Raw genomic sequence first — 21,898 nt, forward strand, 5'->3', positions numbered from 1 at the left:
GTTAACATTCTGAACAAAGTGACTATACTTTTTTTTCCAATTTATGTGTCAGTTCTAGTTGTATGTTGTTTTTAAATCTGGGAAGCAGCCTGCAAAAGGCAAAAGATTTGGAATAGTGTAAATCTGATTTGTAAACGTTTGAAAATATTTGTGTTCTAGGTTTTCATGTTTTGTGGAGTTAGTTTTTATAACCTCTTGGCCCTAATGTGAGCAAACTATGACTTCAATACTTGAGGGCACACCCAAATTCCATTGTTTTGGACTTCTAAATTCTCCTTCCAACTATTACAGCTAAACACTGCCATTTAGAAGGAAACAAATATAAATCCAAAAATAGACATACAAATAAAAAACTGTAAAAATTCAATCTAAACTTTACATGGAATCAATCTCAGTTTTTGAACAGTCCTACATGTTGAAATGCCACCGTTGTGAATTAGAACAGTGACTTAGTGCCTTAGATTGTATCAGTCCATAGCAGTTTCCAAAAATGCATTAATTCAAAGTAAATTTTGTGGAAAAACCAATTTATGCTGCAGTATCTATGTCATGCAAATACTACTTCATAGCAATGCTGACAGTACAGCTCTTACCTGAGAAGAAGCACTTAAGAGCATGCAAAGGTAACTTATAGGCTACTTGCACATCATGCTAGGCTAAAATGTGAATCAGAATGTATGCAAACTCAGGCTACCAGATTAATTTAGTAAACTTTCATTCTGGTTTACCTGTATAAACAAGGCTAAAAAGATCTGATACTATGTAGTCACTTTGTGCTGAGATAGGTGGCAAACAAATTTAATAAATAATGATTTTTTTCACCTACCCCTTAAAAAAATAATTTCTTCTTGTTTCCAGTGAAAAAGAAAGTTGAACAGCTTAGAAAGAAGACATTACCTTTAGCCTATCAATTGCTCTTGATACGGCTTGGAAATTGCAGTTTCAAAAGTTGTGTAGGAAGGGGTTTTATCTCTGAGTGCACAGAATTCTTTTTTAAAGGTCTAATATGGATTCAGGATTATGGGCAATTAGGAGACAGCATCCTTAACTACAAAGCTTATGGAGGCAGAAAAAGAAGGTATATGCAAGCCTACTCATGCTACGATATTAAACTGAGGTTCTCTGTTACAAGCTGAGTCTCTTGTATTCTGTAATGAAAACATAGAGCCAACCTTCATCCAGGAACTTACCACTAAAGTATTTATCAATTGCACAGAAAAGTACTATTACAATCTAGTGGTTGGTAAGTAAAGGTGAACAGTGCCTGAAGCTTTCAAAAAAATTATAATTTCTTTAGCATGAAATAATACCATACTAGTCATGTAATTGCAGCTTTAAAGGACGATTATTTAACTGTTACTGAAATCACTTACCTCCAGTGCATGTTTTAAAATAATAAAGTTGCTTTATTTGAAATGTAGCTTCCATATAATTTGTCACATGAGATAAACTGAAGACTTACAATTATTCACTGAAAAAAAATACAAAACAAATAATTGGGCTATACATTTTTTGATTATTTGGAAGCACTTTGGATCTCCCATAAAAAAGTATTTTGGCTGTTTTATACAACAGCCTCTATTTTGTTTCAGGCAGCAACACAAACCTAAAAATGAAGGTTGCTGCTTTAAGAAGTCCATTCATGATCTCACTTTCAAACCAACTTTTTGAGGCTCAAGTGGAATTTGTGTCTCACAAACACTTGAATAATTTCTGAAGCGCGCAGAGCCCTGGCAAATAGATATCTAAATTAGAAATGCATCATTAAACCTCCTGTCACTCCAACATCAGAAGTTTCCCTTCCACACTGTTCTTTAACACTTTGTTGCCAGATACAAAGCCCATTGTTGTACCTTCTGAACTTGAAAACCAAGCTTGATATCACTGCAGCACATCAAAACTTTGAAGGAAAAGTTATTGTTTCTTGATTAGGGAGCCGCCTCCATACTGTTTATGGATTCATTCTTCCACATCAATAGAAGTTTTATCTGAAATAAAATCATAAAACAGCCATTCTGTTTCTATTCTCACATTTTGAATAGAAATTACTGAGGATCACATAATAACTATATTATCTGAAATGGAGCACATTATTCAAATTAGGCTTATACCCTACATCAGGGCTGTCAAACTTCCAGTCCGCAGGCCAGATGTGTCAAACTGGCCACACCCACACCATTTAGCGAAGGAAAAAAAGTCCCAATAAGTCATGTCATCATGACAATGTGAATTTGACGCTCCTGCCCTACATAAATAAAAGCACGCACTAATTTTTTTAAAAAAAAAAAACATGCTGATGCAGCATTTTTAAAGTAATATGGGTAGTCTTGGATTTACAACCTATTTGTTTAGTGACTGAAGTTACAATGGCACTGGAGAAAAAAAAATGAAATGACCGTTTCTCGCACAACGGTTGCAACATCCCCATAGTCACATGATCAAAATTTGGACGCTTGGCAACTGGGAGAGCCAGTTTGGTCTAGTAGTTAAGGCGCAAGCTAGAAAGCAGGAGACTGAGTTCGAGTCCCACCTTATCCATGAAAGCCAGCTGCGTGACTTTGGGCTAGTCTCCCAGCCCAACTCATCTCACAAGATTGTTGTTGTGGAAAAAATAGGAGGAGGAGGATGTGTTGGTTATGTTTGCTGCCTTGAGTTATGTCTAAAAATAATAAAGATGGAATCCAAACAAACAAACTGGTATGTATTTATGAAACTGAAGTGTACTGGGGTCATGTGATCACCTTTTGTGAAATTCTGACAACAAAAGTCAGTGAGGAAGTCAGATTCATTTAACAAGTTTCATGTTACTAACTTAGCAATAACACTTAATATACTGCTTCACGGTGCTTTTACAGCCCTCCCTAAGCAGTTTACAGAGTCAGCCTATTGCCCCCAACAATTTGGGTCCTCATTTTACCCATCTCGGAAGGATGGAAGGCTGAGTCAACCTTGAGCCGGTGAGGATCAAAGCCCTGGCAGTCAGCAGAGTTAGCCTGTGATACTGCATTCTAACCACTGCACCACTACGGCTCCTACTGTAATAACTATAGTAATTCACTTAACAATTGTGGCAAAACGGGTCATAAAACGAGGCAAAACTCACAACTGTCTTGAGGTTGTAGGTTGAGGACACTCCAAATATATATATTTTGCATTTACTTATGAAAAGGCCTGTTTATCCTACATTGTATTATATAAATCCAGAAAATAAGGAGGGGAAAAAAATCCAAAGAGCGGGACAAGGAAAAAGAATAAAAAACAAGGGATGCAGAGAAAGCCAGTCACTCATGATTCTTAAATCATGTTATTCTTATTTTTCTGTGAAATGCAGAGTATTCCAGAAACAGATGTAGCTGCCTAGTTTACTCTCATCAGACAATTGGCATCCTTAACCACTGTAGCCAAAGCCACACAGGCTGTGCTTTTTGGAGAATGGTTTTACTGTGGAGCCCTTGGTGCTCTCTGAGCTTGTTTGTTTGCAGGCCTTTCAATTCCTGACAAGATTACATCCTAAGTCCTAGTGAGTGTGGGGTTTGCTCCCTGTTTATATACTGTAATTTGTTCTGTCTCTGTCAGTGGGGGTGTGTTTGTTTTTCTTCTTCTTAGTGTATCCTTGATTAGAATACACCTTTTCAACTTGATTGTCTAGTGCAGGGGTCACCAACCTTTTGGACCTCAGGGAACACCAAACTTATAATTTTAAACCGCTGACCACTAATACGAATCCAATGCGCCGCTCGCTGAAGCACCTGGATTCCCACTGATGGGCTGGGCTACTTCAGGCACTTAGCTTGGCTGCCTGTTTCTGCAACCTTAAATAGCCAGTCATTTGGGTCCGTTTCCCACAGAAAATCAAACATCAGGATCTCTCTCTGTCATCTCTCTTTCTCTCCCCTCCTTTCTCCCTCTTTCTCTCTCTCTTCTCCCCATCTGGGGGGAGGAACTTCTGAACTGGTATTGCCTCCTGCCTACCCTTCTGGCAGCCACAAAGTCTCCTCCTTGGCGACGAGGAAGCATGGTGGGAGAAGCTTGGCAGCTGCCAGAGGGGCAGTGAGCGCTTTGCCTCCCCCCCCACAACATCTTCACCGGAGGGCATCGCTGGCAGCCGTTTGGCCTCCTCGATGCACGGAGGCAGGACGCAACACCAGTTCAGAGGTCCCTTTTCCTCCACCCCCACCCCCTTGCAGGCCAGTGAACACTCAGGAAGGGCTCCGATGCCGCGATCTCCCGCATCCCTCCCCTCAGGAGCTGCAAAGTACTCACCACCCTCTGGCAGCCGCCACGCCTCCTCCCACCATGCTTCCTCTTTGCCAGAAGCGCTCATGCACCCAGCGGGAAGAAGGCAGCTTGGCAGCTGCCAGAGGATGAGGCAGGAGGCAACACCAGTTCAGAGGTCCCTTTTCCCCCCACCCCCACACAGGCCAGGAAACACCCAGGAAGGGCTCCGATGCCACAATCTCCCATGCACTATCCTCCCTCCCCGCACATATCAGTCCATCCGCTGCCAGTATCATCCTTGTTGCAGACACAGGTGTGCTGTGGGCCACCAAAATTTTCTCAAGGACCACCAGTGGTCCGCAGCCCACCAGCTGGCGACCACTGGTCTAGTGTTAATCCCTGCCTATCCGGATGTTGGCTGCTGAAGAGGACGTGTTCTAGTCTTTTTGTTTGCCTCTTAACTTTTGTTTTGTTTCACCATTTCTGGAGGAAAAAAAATTCAGGAAGGCAACCCTAAATCTTTTCTCTGGTTCACTTGGTTAAAGGGGTTGGGGACAGAAATATTTCGCTAATTCACAAGATAGAAAATTCTACATTTATCTACCCTTCCCAGCGTCCTTTCCCTTTTGCTTACTCAGATGCATCTTTGTGGACTGCAGTTTCTTGAACATCGCAATGCTTCCTCAAGCCGTCATCAAGAGTATGTATGGCTGCTAAAATAGATTCATACAATCGTTCAGCATGGCTTTTAAGCATATCCGAATGTTTTGCAATCAAGCCAAGAGTTTTCTGTAAAACTATTAAGCAAAGAGTAGGATATAAATTATACCATGCAACAGCTCAGTAGCAGGATATAAGAAAGCTTTTCTAAATGCCCATACTAGGGTTACAGGAGTAAGCGCTACAGAATCTGGCTCCTTTGTTTAACCATGTACTGATGAGAAGCGGCAAATATTCTGCCTCTTTCCTATACCTTTACAATAGGACAGGCCTGGTCTGAACATTAAGTCATAATATGTTTTCTCTCAACTTCACCTGAGGAGTGAAGATACCCAGCTTACTCTCCCTTAAAGATTATTGTAATTATTGTAAAGATTATTACAGGGAAGGGAGGAAAGAAACTTAAGCTGCTTGAAAAGAAATGGAATATCAAACTAAATTAATAAATGTATGTTACAATGTGCAATTTAAACTATAATGGCCACAAATACTTCAATGTTCTGCAATTTAATCCTTTACCAGTAATGAATTAAATTTTGAAAACACTTAAGTTTCTCCAAAGCACCCAAACTTGAATTGGTTCAGTTTTTCAGAGAAAAAGTATATGTGTTTCAATTATTTCATTATGTCCTGAAGCTATAATCCTATTTCCTCCATACCCTATTACAAGGGACTGTATCCTTAATTTGGCTTACTTCTGTGTAGTGCTTTAGATCATATCACAAATCTGTTTATTGAAATTTGTGTAACTTAAGGCTGAAATCCTCTATCAAATTACTAGAAGTCCTATTGACAAATATTCTAAGGCTTAAATGCAACTTGCCACTTGCAGGCTCGCTATTTTTAAAACAAGAGCTAGAAATCCTAGTGTTTTAATTTTCCTTAAATGAGGCCGGGCCCCTTTATTAGGTCCTTGCTTAACAATAAATAATTCAGCATTCATGTTTGAATTTATGATGGCATTTGAACGAGTCATACTACCAATTTTTGAAGTTCTGGCTATTGTAGCAACCCTAGTTACATAATTGTGATCTAGGTGCTTGACACCCAGATAATAAATGCAGCTTATAGCATCAAACAGTCATGGGATCACTATTTGTGACTTTCTTTGCCAGCTTTCTGGCAGAGTCAATGGGAAAGCCTGCAGGAGGTCACAAATGACCAGTACATGTAATCCTCACTTAATTAAATAAACCTATGATTAATTATTCACTTAATGATGGCAATTGGAACTGCTGGAATTTCTGTCACCAGATAGCATGTTCACACAACATCACACTTCACAACCACTTGCTTAGCGACAGAAATTCCAGCCCCATTTACAGTTGTTAAGTGAAGACTACTTGCATTTTCAAGCTCCTATATATGTAACTGCTTCCTTACCTGGTGAATTTGTTGACATGCATCTAAGAAGATTTTCACCATCGTGCAACACACTTTCAGTCAATGCTTGGTGCTCAGCTATATCTTTTTTGAATTCCTGTCAAGAAATGTTGTGAAATGTAATGCACAAAGCAGGAAAAATCATAGTAATATGGTTGCTTGCCTAGATCAGGTACCATTCATAAGAATTAACCGCCTTAACTGAATTAGCAGAATTTATGTGACACTGGATCTTTTAAAAATAATTTAACAAATTATGTATTATTCAAACTAGAGGATACTTAAGTTCAAAAAAACTGAGTGAAATCCACTGAGTTTTAAATGCAATAGATTAATTTTGACATACAACCGTCACAATCTTCTCTGGAGAGTCAGAAAATTCACTAAAGCAAATTTGGTGAATGGCATCAGGACAGAGCAAAGAAAAGAGTAAGGGTCACTGCATAGATTTCTTAAGTATTTTATGTAATAGTGAATGTTTGCCAAATATATGTGAGTTATAACATAGGCTTAATTAAAAATGTACTAAAAGTTAATTTTTGATTCTTCAATTTGTTAATGAGGTTGGGCCCCAATAAAATTCCACTTTTACTTGCCAGCATGTTCTCTCCAAATGAATGAACCCTCTCAATTAATCTGCTTAAGATTGCACTGCACAAGTTTAATATCCCCCTACCCCCAATCCTAGTACTGTTTAGCAATCTTGTTGCTTAAGTAGAGAAAGTTTCATTTATTCAAACTTTTTCTCTGTGCAAGTCACCAAGAGTTGTTTTGTTCTGTGTTAGTACAGGAATATGTGTAATATATAATGAAAGAAAACCTGTTCAACATTGTAGCCAGAGAGCAGTAGTTCTGTCCAGTTACTGGCGTAAAGCTAAGTGGTTTCATTGATAGAATGAAGTACTTTTGCAAATTTTGTTTATATTTGAATCTGGTCAACAACTATTGTTCTCTAGGTATACAGCACATCTAGAATTAGAATCAGCATCCAAAATAAAGTATGTAACAGACCAATAAAGCATTATCACTACTGGCAATAAAGTAAGATTCTACAAATGAATTCCATTTTTTTAATATATATGTTTTTGTATGTGCCTCGGATTCAGTGCAGTCCTGGTGACTTCTTGGACTGGTCTTTACAATTTTCTTGACAAGCGTTTCAGAATTGGTTAGTCCTTGCCTCCTTCCTAGGTTGAGAGAGAATGGGTCACCCAGCTGTTTTGGGCCTAAGGCAAAACTAGAACTCAGTCTCCCAGTTTCTAGCTGGTACCTAAACCACTGCCTCAAACTGGCTCTTACAAATACCATACAAGAGATCAGTATTTATCTATGTGGATTAAGAACTTAACTAAAGACATTCAATTCTTTTGATAGATTTCACATCATTTTACAGCTATCTCTCTAACTGCCACTTTCAAGCATCAATTTTGCCAATGCAAAGAAATACATGTGATGACTTAGCATAATCCTTCCAATGTCTTCTACAAAAGGCTGCAAGAAAGGGTTAACAATTGTAGGCTTCCATATTACCCAGGCTGCATACATATGTATGCATTACAAGTGTAATAAAAAATGAAGCCCATTGTTGAAATTTGTGAAGAAAAAAATGCAGTTAGTTACCAAGTAGTTTTGAAATGATGCTTTAACACTCTCAACGTCTGGCTTGGGAGGAATCCATTGATCTATACCTTCTGCCACTTTATGCAGCCAGCGAATGAGCTCTTCCAACTGACAGCAAAACACCTATATAGATAATTCAGAAAAAAGGTTATTCATTCAGCTCCATTCAAATTTGGAATCAGTGGATTTGATTGGCTTAAACTGCACTATTGCCACAGTATGTATCAATTATAAGAAAACAGGAATATTTATCATGAGTATCACAATGTTTGCAAGACTCCAGAGAGTGCTATGTTATATATGCTATAATAAGTATAAAATACTTATTTAGATACTTCAAAACAGTAAAATCAAACATCTCTTACATTAAAAAAAAAACAGCAAAACAGGAATATTCCAGATTTCTGTAAAGAACTTTTCTTACTGAAAAACCATATGGGAGATTATGGAGAAGCATCAGTAGATTCCTAATTACAGCTGAAAGCATTGAAGTTGGCTGCCCTTCACACATTCAAAGTTCAGAAATGAGCCATACCGATAGGATCAAATGGTACCAAGTGAAAATGGTCGGTGACAAAAGCTTTCTAGAGAACTACAAAATTCTTCAGGGCAGGGCATCTCGTTTTGCAAATGTATCACCAGGACTAGGCAACGCATTCAAGGCAATATTTTGTAAAGGGTATTGGTGCAAGCAGAGCACTCCTTTGAAGTGCTTTGTGGCTTTGAAGTTCAGTCCAGCTACTTCAAGAGCTTTCTCGGGACTCTGGACGTTTATCCACAATATTCTGTAATACTGCCCCCAAAATACATATGCAACTGCGGCATACAGAAAGTATGCGTCAAAGAACAGCTTTTCATGAATCCCTACACAGCTCTGTTTATTATGTTGTCATGTTAATTTGTGATAAGCTAACAATATAGAAGACTCCATAGTCCCATCAATGGAGAAAATCCTCAAATTAAAAGAATAGGATTTGGACAGAATAGCACAGGATTTAATAAGTAGTTGACCTTCTTGCTAGAATCCATGTATTTATATCCCTGGAAACTCAGAAGGTATTACAACACTGAATAGAAAAATGTTCCCATTTAAACTAAATGTACGTAAACCACCCATAACACAGGATGTTAATCCCTGTACAAAAGGCTGTATCAAACTCAAAGGAGGAAAAGATATGTGGCCCAGCAGACAAGGTGAGCTGTTAATTTATACTAGCGTGAAAAGTTTGTTAATTCTTCTGAACTATCTATATTCATACAGTTTGGTGATTGACAATATGAGCAGAGCTTCCACAAAGACAATGAACCCCAAAGAAAACTTTAGAGCAGGGGTGTCCAACCTTTCACCTTCCCTGGGCCACATTAGAAGATGAAAATTTGGTTTGGGCCGCACATAAAATAAAATAACAGTAACGATACCTGATCATCCAAAAAAACCATAGAAATATTAAATTTATTTGGAAATGAAGTTAGTGAGATGTTTTTATTATTTATTATTTATTATAAATTATTTTTTATCACGTTTTTTTATCACGGTTTTTTTATCACAGTTTATTTTCCAGCCAAATATTTTTTGGGGGGGAAGCTCGCCCGCCTCGCACCTATCTCTCCTCCTGCAAATGGCCTGGCTGGATGAGGCAGGACTGGAAGGCAGAAGCGGCGGCGGGGGCTGGGGAAGAAGCAGCAGCGGGGGCAGAAGTGGCAGTGGGGGCAGAAGCGGCGGCGGGGGCAGCGGCGGCTGGGGAAGAAGCGGCAGGGGCAGAAGCGGTGGCGGGGGCAGAAGTGGCGGCGGGGGCAGAAGCAGCAGCAGAAGCAGCGGTGGCAGGGGGGCAGAAGCAGCAGAAGTGGCAGCGGCGGGGGCAGAAGCGGCGGCGGGGCGGCGGCAGCAACAGCAGGAGGTGGCACTCTGACGGCACCCGCCTTTTCTGTTGCTGCTTGGCCTGGTGCTCGCCTCGCCCCGCACCTGCCTCTCCTCCTCCTCCTCGCTGGCTCTGGCACGAAGGTTGGGGTGGGCACTGGGCCGCATTATGAGGTGACCTGGGCCGCATGCGGCCCCTGGGCCGCGGGTTGGACAAGCCTGCTTTAGAGTATACATAGTATGTTCAATTTTAACACAATGACCTTCAGATTTTTTTTAAAAAATTACCTTAATACACTGTGCAAGAGAGTAATGTTCCTTCTTTTCCTTGATAGAAAGGAACTCTGGGCATCTCATTTCAGGAAAATCAGAGCTAGCAGTTTCTCTTGGCTCGCTTTCCTGTTCCTTGCCGGCCTGATCCCTGAGAATGTCTATCTCATCAAGTTCTTGGAAATTACATGTATGGAAGGAGTCAGAATACAATTCCCACTGGCTCTCATTGCCATCGCTATCTCCTTGAACCTCTGACAGGAGCTGCTCCCCATTCACACTGATGCAGGGGAAGTCATCTTGTACCTGGCCAAGTTCAGGTTTCTTTATAGTCAGTGTAAGATCCGATAGCTGCTGCGCCAGTGTCTCTAACTCCTTGAGTCTTGGTGGTAAGGAGAGATATTCATCATCACTGGCACATTCTTTCCGTAAGGGCAGTACACTTGTGGAGCGCAAGAAGTTTCCACTAGCAGCTTTTCTCCCCCAAAGACACCCATGTCTCTTTTTGTGGCATTCCTTCTCAATTACAAAAGTGGAATTAGATAGCTCAGGGTACCCAGGAGATAAACTAGGTGACATCCCTTCAGAAAGGCCAACTCCACCATCTGCCAGGGACATTTTCCCAATGGGGGATATTCTGTAGTGTGAAACTGGAACTGAGCATTCAAGCTTTTTCAAGAAAGGACTTGAAAGTCTCTGTGAGGTAGAGCTCTCCCTGGTTTGGTGTTCTTGGTCCCACATACTTGTAGACTTCAAGGTGCTCTCGGGGGAAATGGAGAGGCTATCAAGATCAATTCCAGAATCATGGACAGTGGAATCTTTGAGATTTTGGAGAAGCTTGTATTTTGGACGTAAAGGGTAAGTGTAATCAAGCAAGTCCTCGTATTCCTTATTAGGATTCCAAAGTGGGGACTGACGGTCTGGCGATGGTGGCAGAGAATCGGGTATTGCACATGCCCAGTAATCAGCCTGGAAGGTGGACATCCTTCTCATCTGCCCCACAACAGAACAGCTTCTTGAGGGTAATGGTTTCTGCATGCTCAGTTTGGGACTTTCTTCATAGTCAGTCAGATTGTTTTGATACCAAGGAACAGGCATTTCATATGATGGACAGGCCCCAGTAGCTGAAACGCTTCTTGATCTTTTCAGTTCCTGTGGTTCAAAACCAGTGTCCACCAAAGGCTGTAAGGAACTGAAACTCTTAGGCAATACAGACATTTTGGCACTAAAGTATGGGCTTCTTTTACCTGATAAATGCCTCGGAGTGGATGAATAAGGGATAACTAGTGCTTGTCTCCTACAGTCAGTATCAAGATTGCTAACGGATCTGGCGGCAGGACTAATAAACGTAGCACCTGGAGCTTTTGTTGAGGGAGCTCTTGGAAACTCCAGCATACCGTGAAATGGCTTAGTTCCATCCGAGCACTTTACCATATCCCTCTGAACGGTTGGTTGGTTTCATAAAGGAGAAAACAAAAAAGAAACGTCATATTCCAGGACATCTAATTCAGATTAGCTAACTGCCTTTAGTTTAACTCACAAGAATCAAGTCGATGTTTATATGGATTTAAGCAGCGAGCTGTGACTACTACATCCATCAGCAGATGGATTCTTTTTTTATTATTATTAAATAAATAAATGTATATCCCATTCAAAATTCAGATTCATAAGGCACATCAGGTTTCATATAAAATCTACCTTATTTTATCCTTCCTTATGATTTAAACCTAACACCAATTTGCATATCATGTATGACAGAAAGCTAAGAAAATGTAAATATGCCCACTCAAATCCTGTTTGACAAACCAGCTGCAGGAGCCGTGCAACAAGGGACCAATTATTATACTAAAGAACAAAGCATAATGTGCTTTGTTTGGCTAATGGCTTCCTCCTCTGGTTCTTTCAGGAAAATGAAGTCTGGATCCGACACTTTCACATCATGCTAAGCTTGGCTAATCAATGCTTGTCAGCCATTCTGACTTACTCAGAGCCATTCAATGCATTCTGGAACAGCACAGCTGTCTCCAAGATGCCTTAGACCTTAGTGTGATGTACAGACAGAGCCATAGCTGCGAACAAGGATTCACACTTTCTTTGGAAAAACCAGGCCTGCAATAGTCTTGTAATCAAGAACTCTGGAGAGGGCTAATATCTTTTATTAAAGCAGAAAACTGTACTTCTTCCATTTAAATATGTATTGGAATAAAAACACTAGTAAACTAAGAGATTTTTGTTACATTTCTGCATGAAACAGAAAACCAAAGAAAGAAAAAAACCCCGGAGAATCTAAATGGATGGCAGGAGGAGGGAGGCAGAGACAACGTGCTTTATATTAATTAAGCTTTCAACATACAATGTATGTATCATAACCAAAGTTTCAATTTTTCACAGTAAGGAGATATAAAATATACATCAGCATAACTACTGTTCCAACTATTTACTCTAGGTATTTTGTCAGAGAATTTAGTGTTTCCCAAGATTTCACATGACTTTAATAGAGGTGGGATTCAACCAGTGTTACTATTGGTTCGGTGACTACATTTTGCGCGTGTATATAAAACCTTAAGCTATGCCGCCCGAACAGCTGAAAAGTGCTGTGCGCAGGTGCCACTCAAAGCAGCTGAGTTTGAAAAAAGCAGGAAATAAAGGACAGGTAAGAGCCCAGGCGGGCCAAACAGCAGCAAACACAGAACTGGTTCGGCGTCTGCTGCTCTTCAGAGCTACTGGTTCTATGGAGCTGAGCAGAACTGGTAGCATCCCACCCACCCTGGATTTTATTTTTCCAGCGTTCTCCTTCCCCACTAGAGACTACATGAATTAACAGAACATTATTGATCAAAGTCTCCCAACAGTTGTATCTATGGTGGAAACCAACACTCCTCTTAAACATTCGTAACATCAAATAACAGCGTAAATGCAAAATGAGAAATACAATCCCTTGGCATCATTGTTCACTTAGATGCAGAGTGAAATGTAAGAAAGATACCCTAGCCATACCCTTGTTTAGAAATACAGATCCTGCTACGTGTCTAAAGGGTACACACCCCTTTTATGAACCTCTATAAATTACACCAATAGCAATGACATTTAATTTTTTAAATAAAAGAATCCATACATTCTTTTGCAGTAAGAAGATTAGCATAATTAAGAGAAAAAAATGCTCTTACCTGCTGCTTTTCAGAACACAAATAACTTCTGTTAAAATGCCGCATGTCACTGCCATTAAGGATTTTGTCAATTAGTAGCTTTTTTTCTAAGTACTTTGGTTTTCTTTTGTACAATCTGTTAAAAAGCATCAAAAATATTTATGCTTTTGATTCCTCACTAAAACACTAGAAATAGTGCAACCATTTTCCTCTATAGCTATGGAGTTTTTGTACTCCATTCTTTTATAGGTTTTCCTTTCTTAACTGTTCAAAGTTCCAACAGACCTTCCCCTTTCTCCCTCCCCTGCCCCCCAAAAAGTTATGACCTGGTTCTGGAGTTCTGACAGGATCCCACCCATGGACATATGATTGCATTTTGGGCTCCTGGCAACTGGGTTAGATTTACAACATCTATTTGCAGCATCCCACTGTCACTTAACTGCATTGTTTGACATTTACTTCATGTTTCTGGAAAAAAAATGCTCATTAGATAAAATGGGTTCATTTAAAGACCACAGCATTTGTTAAGGGCCACTGGAAAAAAGGTCATAAAATTGGTCACGGTTTCATGGTGACTTGCTTAATGACCATTATTCCAGGCTTAATTGCAGTTGCAAATTGAGGGTTTCTTTAAGTGCCAGCTCTTCATCTTCTGCATCCAAGAGTTAATGACTTTTCCTAATTAACTCAAGACAACACAAGTCTAATCCTGCAGGATTTTACCTACTATCACACCTGACCCTCATACAGCATCTAAAGGAGACCTTTTCACCATCTATAAAACAAGTTTGTTTAATTTCAATCTCAAATCTGCAACAACAACATAAAATCCAAAATAATGATTTCCCAAGCACTAAGCTTGCATTGTTATGCCATCTCCTAGGCACTATCTTCAGTGGGACTGAACTTCATGTGAAGATCCAGCTAATTTCACTATAGATTTTAAGCTGGATACATGTTTACTTGGGATGAAGTTCTGGACAGACAGGAGAGGGAGGAAAAGGAAGTTGTTATGGAGGACATGAATTGATTATTTTAGAACTGCTTTCATCAATGTTTACCTAATGTTATAAGGGCCTGGCTTAGCACATACACCCTTTTGAAACAGAGACCAAATCAAATGAATTTTGTGCTATTCACATAAAGATTTTATCAGGTATCCATTGAACCCAGGATACGTGAAAGTTACATCATGGTTGGCTATAGATGCAACTATTCTAAATACGTAGTCTAAATATAATGCATGGTTAAGTACAAAGGCTGATCACAGGTTATTCCTTAAAAATTATACTAACACCAGTTCCAAACTGACACTATGTTTTCACAGAACTTATGTCCATCTCATCACCACACCAGTGCCAAAACCACACCAGCAGCCTTCAAATCTTTTTTCCTGCTTCCTCTTGTAAGTTGTAGGAACATCCTCAACCTTTGCCCTCCCTATCTGCCACCTCCTGTTACATTGTCATCAGACAGGAAACACTTGCTTCCATGTTCTTTCAAACAGGGATCTCTGTCAAAACCGGCAACCAAGGGAAAAAGGAAGGATGCAGAGAAGGAGAGACAATTGGAGATACTAAAAAAGAAACAAAGGAATTTACACTTGCCAAAAAAAAAAAAAAACCCCTCAACCCCAGCCAATCACATTTTCTGGTTCAAATTAAATAATTCACTTATTTAATTTGCTGTGGTTTTAACTCAAATTTGGTTTCTTAAGAAGAAATGAACAACCGGGAATATTAGCCTGGAGCTTAAGGATGAACAAGATACTGCTCAGTCCAGGTAAACGGCTGTGTGGGATTCTGACTCATCAGAGAATAGTACACTTGTCACCAATGTGGTCAAAGGCGAAGTTTAGAAACAAAAGGCCTGGATTTCATCATAGGTAAACATCTTCCAATGTATCTTTTTATGTGTGCCTTCTGAAAGAGCAAATCTATCAGGAAGCATTAAATACAAGACAATTCCTCATGTTCTAGCCACTGTTAACATGAGCATTTGTTTCGTTCCAGGCTATCTTCATGTCCTGCCTGAGTACAAACAAAGCTGCAGTATTAATGCCCACCAAGTTCCTCCTCAAATATGGTGTGACTATTGTTGCTTAGCGCAACAATGATCTGCCTCACTACCACATAATACATCTAAACTGGCTGTCAACTAATCTGTTCTCATGCCAGCCCAGCTTATGCAGCTACCCAGCCTTCAAAGACCCCACCCCCTGCTCCCTGTAGAACTAGGCAGACATCTGAACTAAAGCTCCCACAGGCTTTTGCCATCAGCCAGGCTGGGTCCTGGGAGGCATCAGAATTGTTGTGACCTAGGCTTCACAAAACAGATTCCTTGTCTCAACAAAAACCCCTTTTTATTAGGCTAGGGTGAATTCCTATCATTCACATCCAGCAGAGTCCTGGCAAACAGTCTTTCAAGGGTGAATTACAACCACAGACCTTATCAGGTTTGGAGAGTTGCCAGGCCGATAGCTTCCAAGTGCAAAGCTGTACAAGAAAATACTTGGCAAAGAGTCTCTGAGAGTCACGAACAAATCTTCACACTAATGAAACAAACTAATTATCTCCTGCAACCACCACTCCCCTTTCGTTCCTCTTTATTCCCTATGGGAGGAGCCACTTACCTTCCACCTGTGCCTTTACTCTTGTTCCTTAATTGGTCCCTTCTTCTGGCAACTCTGTGCATGTGCACATCAGGAACAGCCTCCAGCTGTTCTTCTGCCTCACTGATCTCTGACTCTGAAGGCAGCTGATAACTGTCTGATGGGTCTGGTCCCATCTCTGCCTCCGACACAGAGCACTCATCAGAGCCTACTCCAGGACTGGTCCATGTTCCTCCACAACCTCCTCACTGTCTGAGACTGCCGCCAGCTCTGCTGGCTGGCCACAAGAATACTCGGACCTGTGTTGAGCTGCTACAGGCCACATGGACTCCATTTAATCCCCCAGAACTTCACCAACTGGTACAAAGAACCTCTCAGCACATATAATTATTACACACTTCAAGGTAAAGTTTTGCAAAGATATGAGCAGTAATAATGCATCTTTCTGAACAACCCCCTTTATGCATTTTCCCATTCCTGCAAGCAAGACCAAGTGCAACAAATAGCTCAAAAGCTAACCAGAGATTAGCATTTTGTGAAAAGTTCAATTCACACTTGAAAAGAGTTTGCAAATGAGCTCTCTGGGGGAAAAGCCAAAGGCAGTGCTGCCTTGTTTCAAAAGAAGGACCCTCTTGTATTACAGCTGGAGGAAGCCTTCCAGATTCTAGACTCTGCACTCTGCTTCTTCCTCCTACTAATGCAAAACACTGAATTGAATGTTCTCTAGGCATTCAACTTGGCTTTTACTTTGTGTCAGCAGTTAAAATAGTCAGTTTTAAAATGAGATTCACACATTCATGGCGGGAAGAAACAGCCTCTGTGACTCTATTTAACCTTCAATAAAAGACAATATATATCATGGTAGCAGTTGCAGAATAGAAGATGTAAGACAGCACATGTTCACTTTGTAGGGCTTCTACCTAGCCACTATGGGAGACTACCGTATGATGGATGACATGAGATCCTTTGAACTGGCTCAACAGGCCAGTCCTCTTACTGTCAACTTTGGCTGCTCAAAATCAGAGGTGGTATTCAGCAGGTTCTGACCAGTTCTGGAGAACCGGTAGCAGAAATTTTGAGTAGTTCAGAGAACCGGCAAATCCCACCACTGACTGGTCCCACCCCCATCTATTCTCTGCCTCCCAAGTCCCAGCTGATCAGCTGAGTCTTCTTTTGTTGCCCTGCACAGGAGAACGGAGCTGGAAAGCAGGTTAATGGGGTGGGGAGGAAATGGGGATTTTGCAGTATCCTTCCCCTGACATGCCCACCAAGCCACGCCCACTGAACCGGTAGTGAAAGTTTCTGAATTCCACCACTGCTCACAATGATAGTGATAACATATAGAATATTTTAGGACTCTCCTTATACATGAAAAAAAAACCACCACCAGAATCTAGATACTGCATTATATGATATGATAAGCTTTCTTGTGATCTTTTCAAGTGGCAATCTTTAAGGACCAAAGCCACCAGAGAAAGCATCTGATGAAGGCCACCATTCTATTTTTGTTCTACTGTATCTCAAGTCCACAGCTATGACCCAAAAGCCGCACGATAGATTCCGTGTCGAGTACCGGTAACTCAAGACAGTAAACAAGTTAAGGTAACTGGAAGCAAGTCAACAGAGAATCGAAACATGACAGGGCAAGATGATTTTTGACCTTCCATTACAGATTTTACATTACAAGGAAACAAAATACGTTAACAGAAGGCCTATATGCTATTTTGATACACTGGGCTGGCAACCTGAAAATGAGAGAGGATGGGTCAAGAACTGCTTGGCTACTTTGGGATGACAATTCATTCCTGATCTCTCCTCCCCCCTACCCCATCCCAAGGGCAACGTTGGTAAAAATGCTCCCTCTGCCCTCCATAATAGCAATGTAATAATATAATCATGAAGATAATATAATTTCCAAGTGGCTTTTTAGAAACAAACCACACACTGCAATCCTAGTATTACAAAAGATAAAAAAGCAAATGAAATGCTTCAAGTATTCTGAATTGCTTGCACAATAAATCTAATGTTCAGCTTAAAGAGGTGATGGTGCCAAAGGAATCAGAAAGCTGCCACTCCCAATGTTGGCAATCATCTAAAAGTACAAAAAAAAATGTAAAATAAGCATTTACAAGCAGGAAATATTAATTATATCTGAACTGGCCCTAAGACTATGTTCAATGCCCTTTTCCAAATATACATTATTTGAGCATCTGTTATTCCACCATCATGGGAGCTCAAGGTAGTCCAAGGATAGGAATTACAATTAGAATTTTTATAATCATTCAACAAAAATTTTGAGATTCCTACTGGAACATAGGATATTAATAATTAATAAGTACTCCCCCCCAATATTCTTAAAACTATAACAGGCTTCTCTTGATTAAATAAGTTTATCGTCCATCGCATTATGCTATTAGAGCCAAGGCTACAACCATGCTAAAGGGAAACAAACTTCATAAAAATATTTTCAACTACACAGAACTTTTAAAATTTTTAATGAAAATTATAACTTAAAATTGCTCTGGAAACTCAATTTCCCATTCATTCTGAATCAGCCCACCAATATAAATTACCCTTTCAATCCTGGATTCACAAATGTAGTTTTGTTTTGTAAATTGAAGACTAAAAAAACCCAATAAAACGTGGAATAGAAATAGCTTCATACTGTTGAAATGTGATTTTTTGCTCACTGAAAAAAATGGCTTACAACCACTGTAGCATCCTCATGGTCATGTGATCAAAATTTGGGTATTTGGCGAAGGGCATGTATTTACAATGCTTCAAATGTTCTGGGTCACATGCCATTTTCAATCTTCCCAGCCAGCTTCCGACAAAGTCAATGGAGGAAGCTGGTTTCACTTCACAATTGGATCATTCACTTAACAATTGCAGTGATTAGCTTAACATGATGAAAAAAGTTGTACAATCAGATGTGACTCACTTAACAACTGCTCCAGTTGTGGTCACAGGTTGAGGACAACCTAAATGCTAGCATATGACTGTTCCTTCAGATTTAGATGTTTTCATTACTAGGTTTTCCTTTAAATGAAAAAAGCAGCTTCAGAGATTCTTGAAATGAGCCTCTGAAGAATTCTAGAGTATAATTTTTTTTAGAAACTCTTAGCCACTATTCAGCATTAAGTGATAGCTTGTGTCTTCCACAGCACAGGTATACAAATAGAAATCTCAATAAATAAATTCATAACACTTACTGATGTTCAACCTAATACTGCATTTTCATCCTGATCATTTAGAAATTATGTATTTAAAAATTACATACTCACAAGTTCTAATTTGTTTGCCATTGAGTGCCAAAATGATCGCAATATCATTTCAACCAGTTATTTCAACCAGTTATTAATGACTATCATATAAAGAAGTGTCTTGTTATTTAAAAAAAATTGTGAGAAAGCTAATTTTCTGGTTTAGCCTACAATCTTGGTATTTCATTATAAAACAGGCTCAATCCCATACAACCTTTTTGAGATCACCCACATATCCACTTGATTTTCTATAGGATTTACCAACATTAGCAATTCTACAATCAACTTTGACAGGAGAAGAGAATTTTATACCATCCAAGGCAGGAGTGTCAAACTCAAGGCCCATGGGACAGATTCAGCCTGTGGGGCCACCCTGGAAACAGCAGAGGACTGGCCTGCAGTGCCAGCCCACGGATGTGCCCCCCCCTCCCCCGAGCTCCGTTTTTGCTGGCAGAAGTCTAGCAAAACAAACTAAAAAAAATAGAAAAAGAGAAATGTTTCCCCTTGCACATCTGAGCATGCAAGAAGGGACAGGAAATAAGAAAGGGAAAGAGGAAAGAAAAAGAAAGATGGGGAGAGAGCAAGGAAGGAAAAATAAGGAAAGAGGGGAAGAAGAAAGGAGAATGAAGAGGAAAGGAAAAAGAAAAGGAAGGGAGGGAGGGAGATAATACAGTGTGAGGGAGGGTCTGAGGGAAGTCCTGCCTTAGCACTTGGCCACCACAGGTGTGCCCACACGAGTTGAGCTGGGTACGCCCACCCAGGCCCTCTGAGGTGAAACACAACCCTGATGCAGCCCTCAATGAAATCGAATTTGACATGATCCAAGGTAAGACTACGATTTCCACAGTATGCATGCTTTCAACACTAGTGAATTTGGATTCAATTTAGGGACAGCAAATAAACTATAGGTAGTCCTCGACTTATGACCACAATTGAGCCCAAACTTTCTGTTGCTACGTGAGATATTTGTTAAGTGAGTTTTGCCCCATTTGATGACCTTTCTTGACACGGTTGTTAAGTGAATATTGTTTCTCCACTGACTTCACTTGTCAGAAGGTTAAGGAAGATGATCACACAACCCCAGGATAATCCAACCATCATAAATATGAATTTTGATCACATGACCCACGGGCGTGCTACAATGGTTCTAAGTGTGAAAATGGTCGTGTCACCTTTTTCACTTTGAACGGTCACTAAATGAACTGTTCTAAGTCGAGGACTACCTGTTTTTCCACTTGTCTTGGTTAATTAATTTCCCACCTACTGAAAGATGTAATAACTTACTAATGTAAAAACTTACTAACATGTAAACAGATTAAATTAACAGCTGCATTTTACATGGCCTGAAAAGCCATAAGATCAGCTTTTGTTCGTCAATTCTTCTCAGCCAGGTTCAGAAGGGGTTTTATACTACAATTTGCATGTCTATAGACTTCTTCCACACCCCCATCAAGAATAGTATAACTCTGCACAGAAGCAAATCACATTTTCCAGTTTAACTCCATATTTTTAGCCATGATGAACAGTTCCTGCAAACTTTTAAGCCTGCATATTATTTGGTAACTCACAGTCTTCATAAAATATTGGCTTTACCGTACTGTTGGATTTCCTTTTTCTACAATTCTTTAGCGTGATATACAAAGCCAGCTTCTTTCTTTTTCGTTCTCTTTCTCTCTTTCTTTCCAGACTGGCTACCCAAATCCTAGACCATTCAACATGGGATAGGTTGCGGGGGAGAGAAGAAAATAAACGCTTTTGCTTTACAGTGCATCTTGTGTTGTTGTTTTTTTCTTCTTCTCTGCTAACAGAATCGAGCTGCCCATCATTCCCACCCAACTAACCAAGCCCTTGGATTCGTAGCGTTCCCGGAATTTCTGGAGACTTTTGACTGCCGTCGGAAGGAATTCTGTTTCTCGGTGAAGATATTCAGCTCCACAAGTGGTCAATTGCACGCTCTGAAACTGCCATCCGAAAGACCGCTGGCACTTTAAAGCCAAACGAAGTCAGACTCGGCCGACAAAGAAGAACCCGGGATACGTGGGTGTGAGCCATAATACATGCATGTGCGTCCGCTTTTATCAAAGCAAAATTGTTATCAAGCCAGACGGAAAAACCACAAGTTCCCGCCCCCGTTTCCACGTTTTGCCCACCCAGAGAAACCTGCTGCTTGCTACACTTGCAAACAGTTTTGAGATGCCCAAACCGAAGCAGGGAGGCAGGGCTGCAAAAACAAAGGCGCTCTCCAGTTGCTATCAACTTGCAAGAGTTGCTCGGCCGTTTCCCGCCCGAAATAAAGAGCGGAGGCGTCTGTAAAAGGGAAGCCCGCCGCCCCCCCGTCCCCTCCTCGCCCACCAAGCATAAGGACGATCCATAAGTCGGGTACGCTCGGCCCGATTCTGTCCTCGCAAGACAAGGGACACCATTTCCCGCAGTCACTACTACAAGCAGCAATTTCAGGCCCAGCAAAAAAACTGCTTGGCCCCGACCCGGAAAGCTTGAGAAGGAGGGAAAAGCAACCCTATCTTTACCCAATGAAGAGCCCGCAATGCCAGGTCGCTCCTTTCACTCCTCCACCTCGGAAAGCCTCCGCCGACGCGGCCAAACCTTCCCCACCTCCTCCGGTGGCAACAATAAAAAAAAAACGCTGCTTCGCTCGTGCGAGGCTGTGCGCACGCGCGCTCCCGTCCTCCACGGAGCAGCTTCTTTTTTCCAATCAGCTCCTACGGCGCTGAAATTGGACACGGGGAGAGCGGGCTGGAAAGTCCGCTGTCTCGGCCAATGGAGAGTCGGCTGCCTTGGCTAGACGGGG

At 40.7% G+C, this 21,898-nt stretch overlaps 1 protein-coding gene across 6 annotated transcripts; it reads right to left on the bottom strand.

Moving 5' to 3' along the window:
• Nucleotides 1-55: 55 nt before the first annotated feature.
• CEP68 (centrosomal protein 68) lies at nt 56-21,752 on the bottom strand. 6 transcript variants are annotated; one of them, XR_015740660.1, is made up of 8 exons: nt 21,618-21,752; nt 13,237-13,351; nt 10,088-11,509; nt 7,942-8,064; nt 6,322-6,418; nt 4,853-4,931; nt 1,854-1,988; nt 1,386-1,471 (listed from the first exon to the last, which is right to left on the bottom strand). XR_015740660.1 is itself a non-coding variant. In XM_087919311.1 (7 exons), exons 2-7 carry the CDS (start codon nt 13,279-13,281, stop codon nt 1,985-1,987), a joined length of 1,770 nt encoding a protein of 589 aa, XP_087775437.1. In that variant the 5' UTR covers nt 13,282-13,351; nt 21,618-21,752; the 3' UTR covers nt 56-1,984. The 6 variants fall into 6 exon arrangements, 3 of the variants coding, with proteins under 3 accessions (XP_087775437.1, XP_087775438.1, XP_026568643.1); XR_015740659.1 differs by having other exon boundaries at nt 4,853-5,015; XR_015740661.1 differs by lacking the exon at nt 4,853-4,931 and having other exon boundaries at nt 56-1,471.
• Nucleotides 21,753-21,898: the final 146 nt, after the last annotated feature.

Source organism: Pseudonaja textilis, chromosome 1 (assembly GCF_049901715.1).
Source record: "Pseudonaja textilis isolate UNSWEBS1 chromosome 1, rPseTex1.2, whole genome shotgun sequence".
NCBI classification, from domain to species: domain Eukaryota; kingdom Metazoa; phylum Chordata; class Lepidosauria; order Squamata; family Elapidae; genus Pseudonaja; species Pseudonaja textilis.

Coding starts and splice junctions, on each gene's coding strand:
- CEP68 (XM_026712858.2), bottom strand. CDS start 13,281: ATGCGGCATTTTAACAGAAGTTATTTGTGTTCTGAAAAGCAGCAG. Junction 6,419..7,941: donor CATCATTTCAAAACTACTTG/GTAACTAACTGC, acceptor ATTTCTTGACAG/GAATTCAAAAAAGATATAGC. Junction 5,016..6,321: donor CATGTCAACAAATTCACCAG/GTAAGGAAGCAG, acceptor TTTGCTTAATAG/TTTTACAGAAAACTCTTGGC.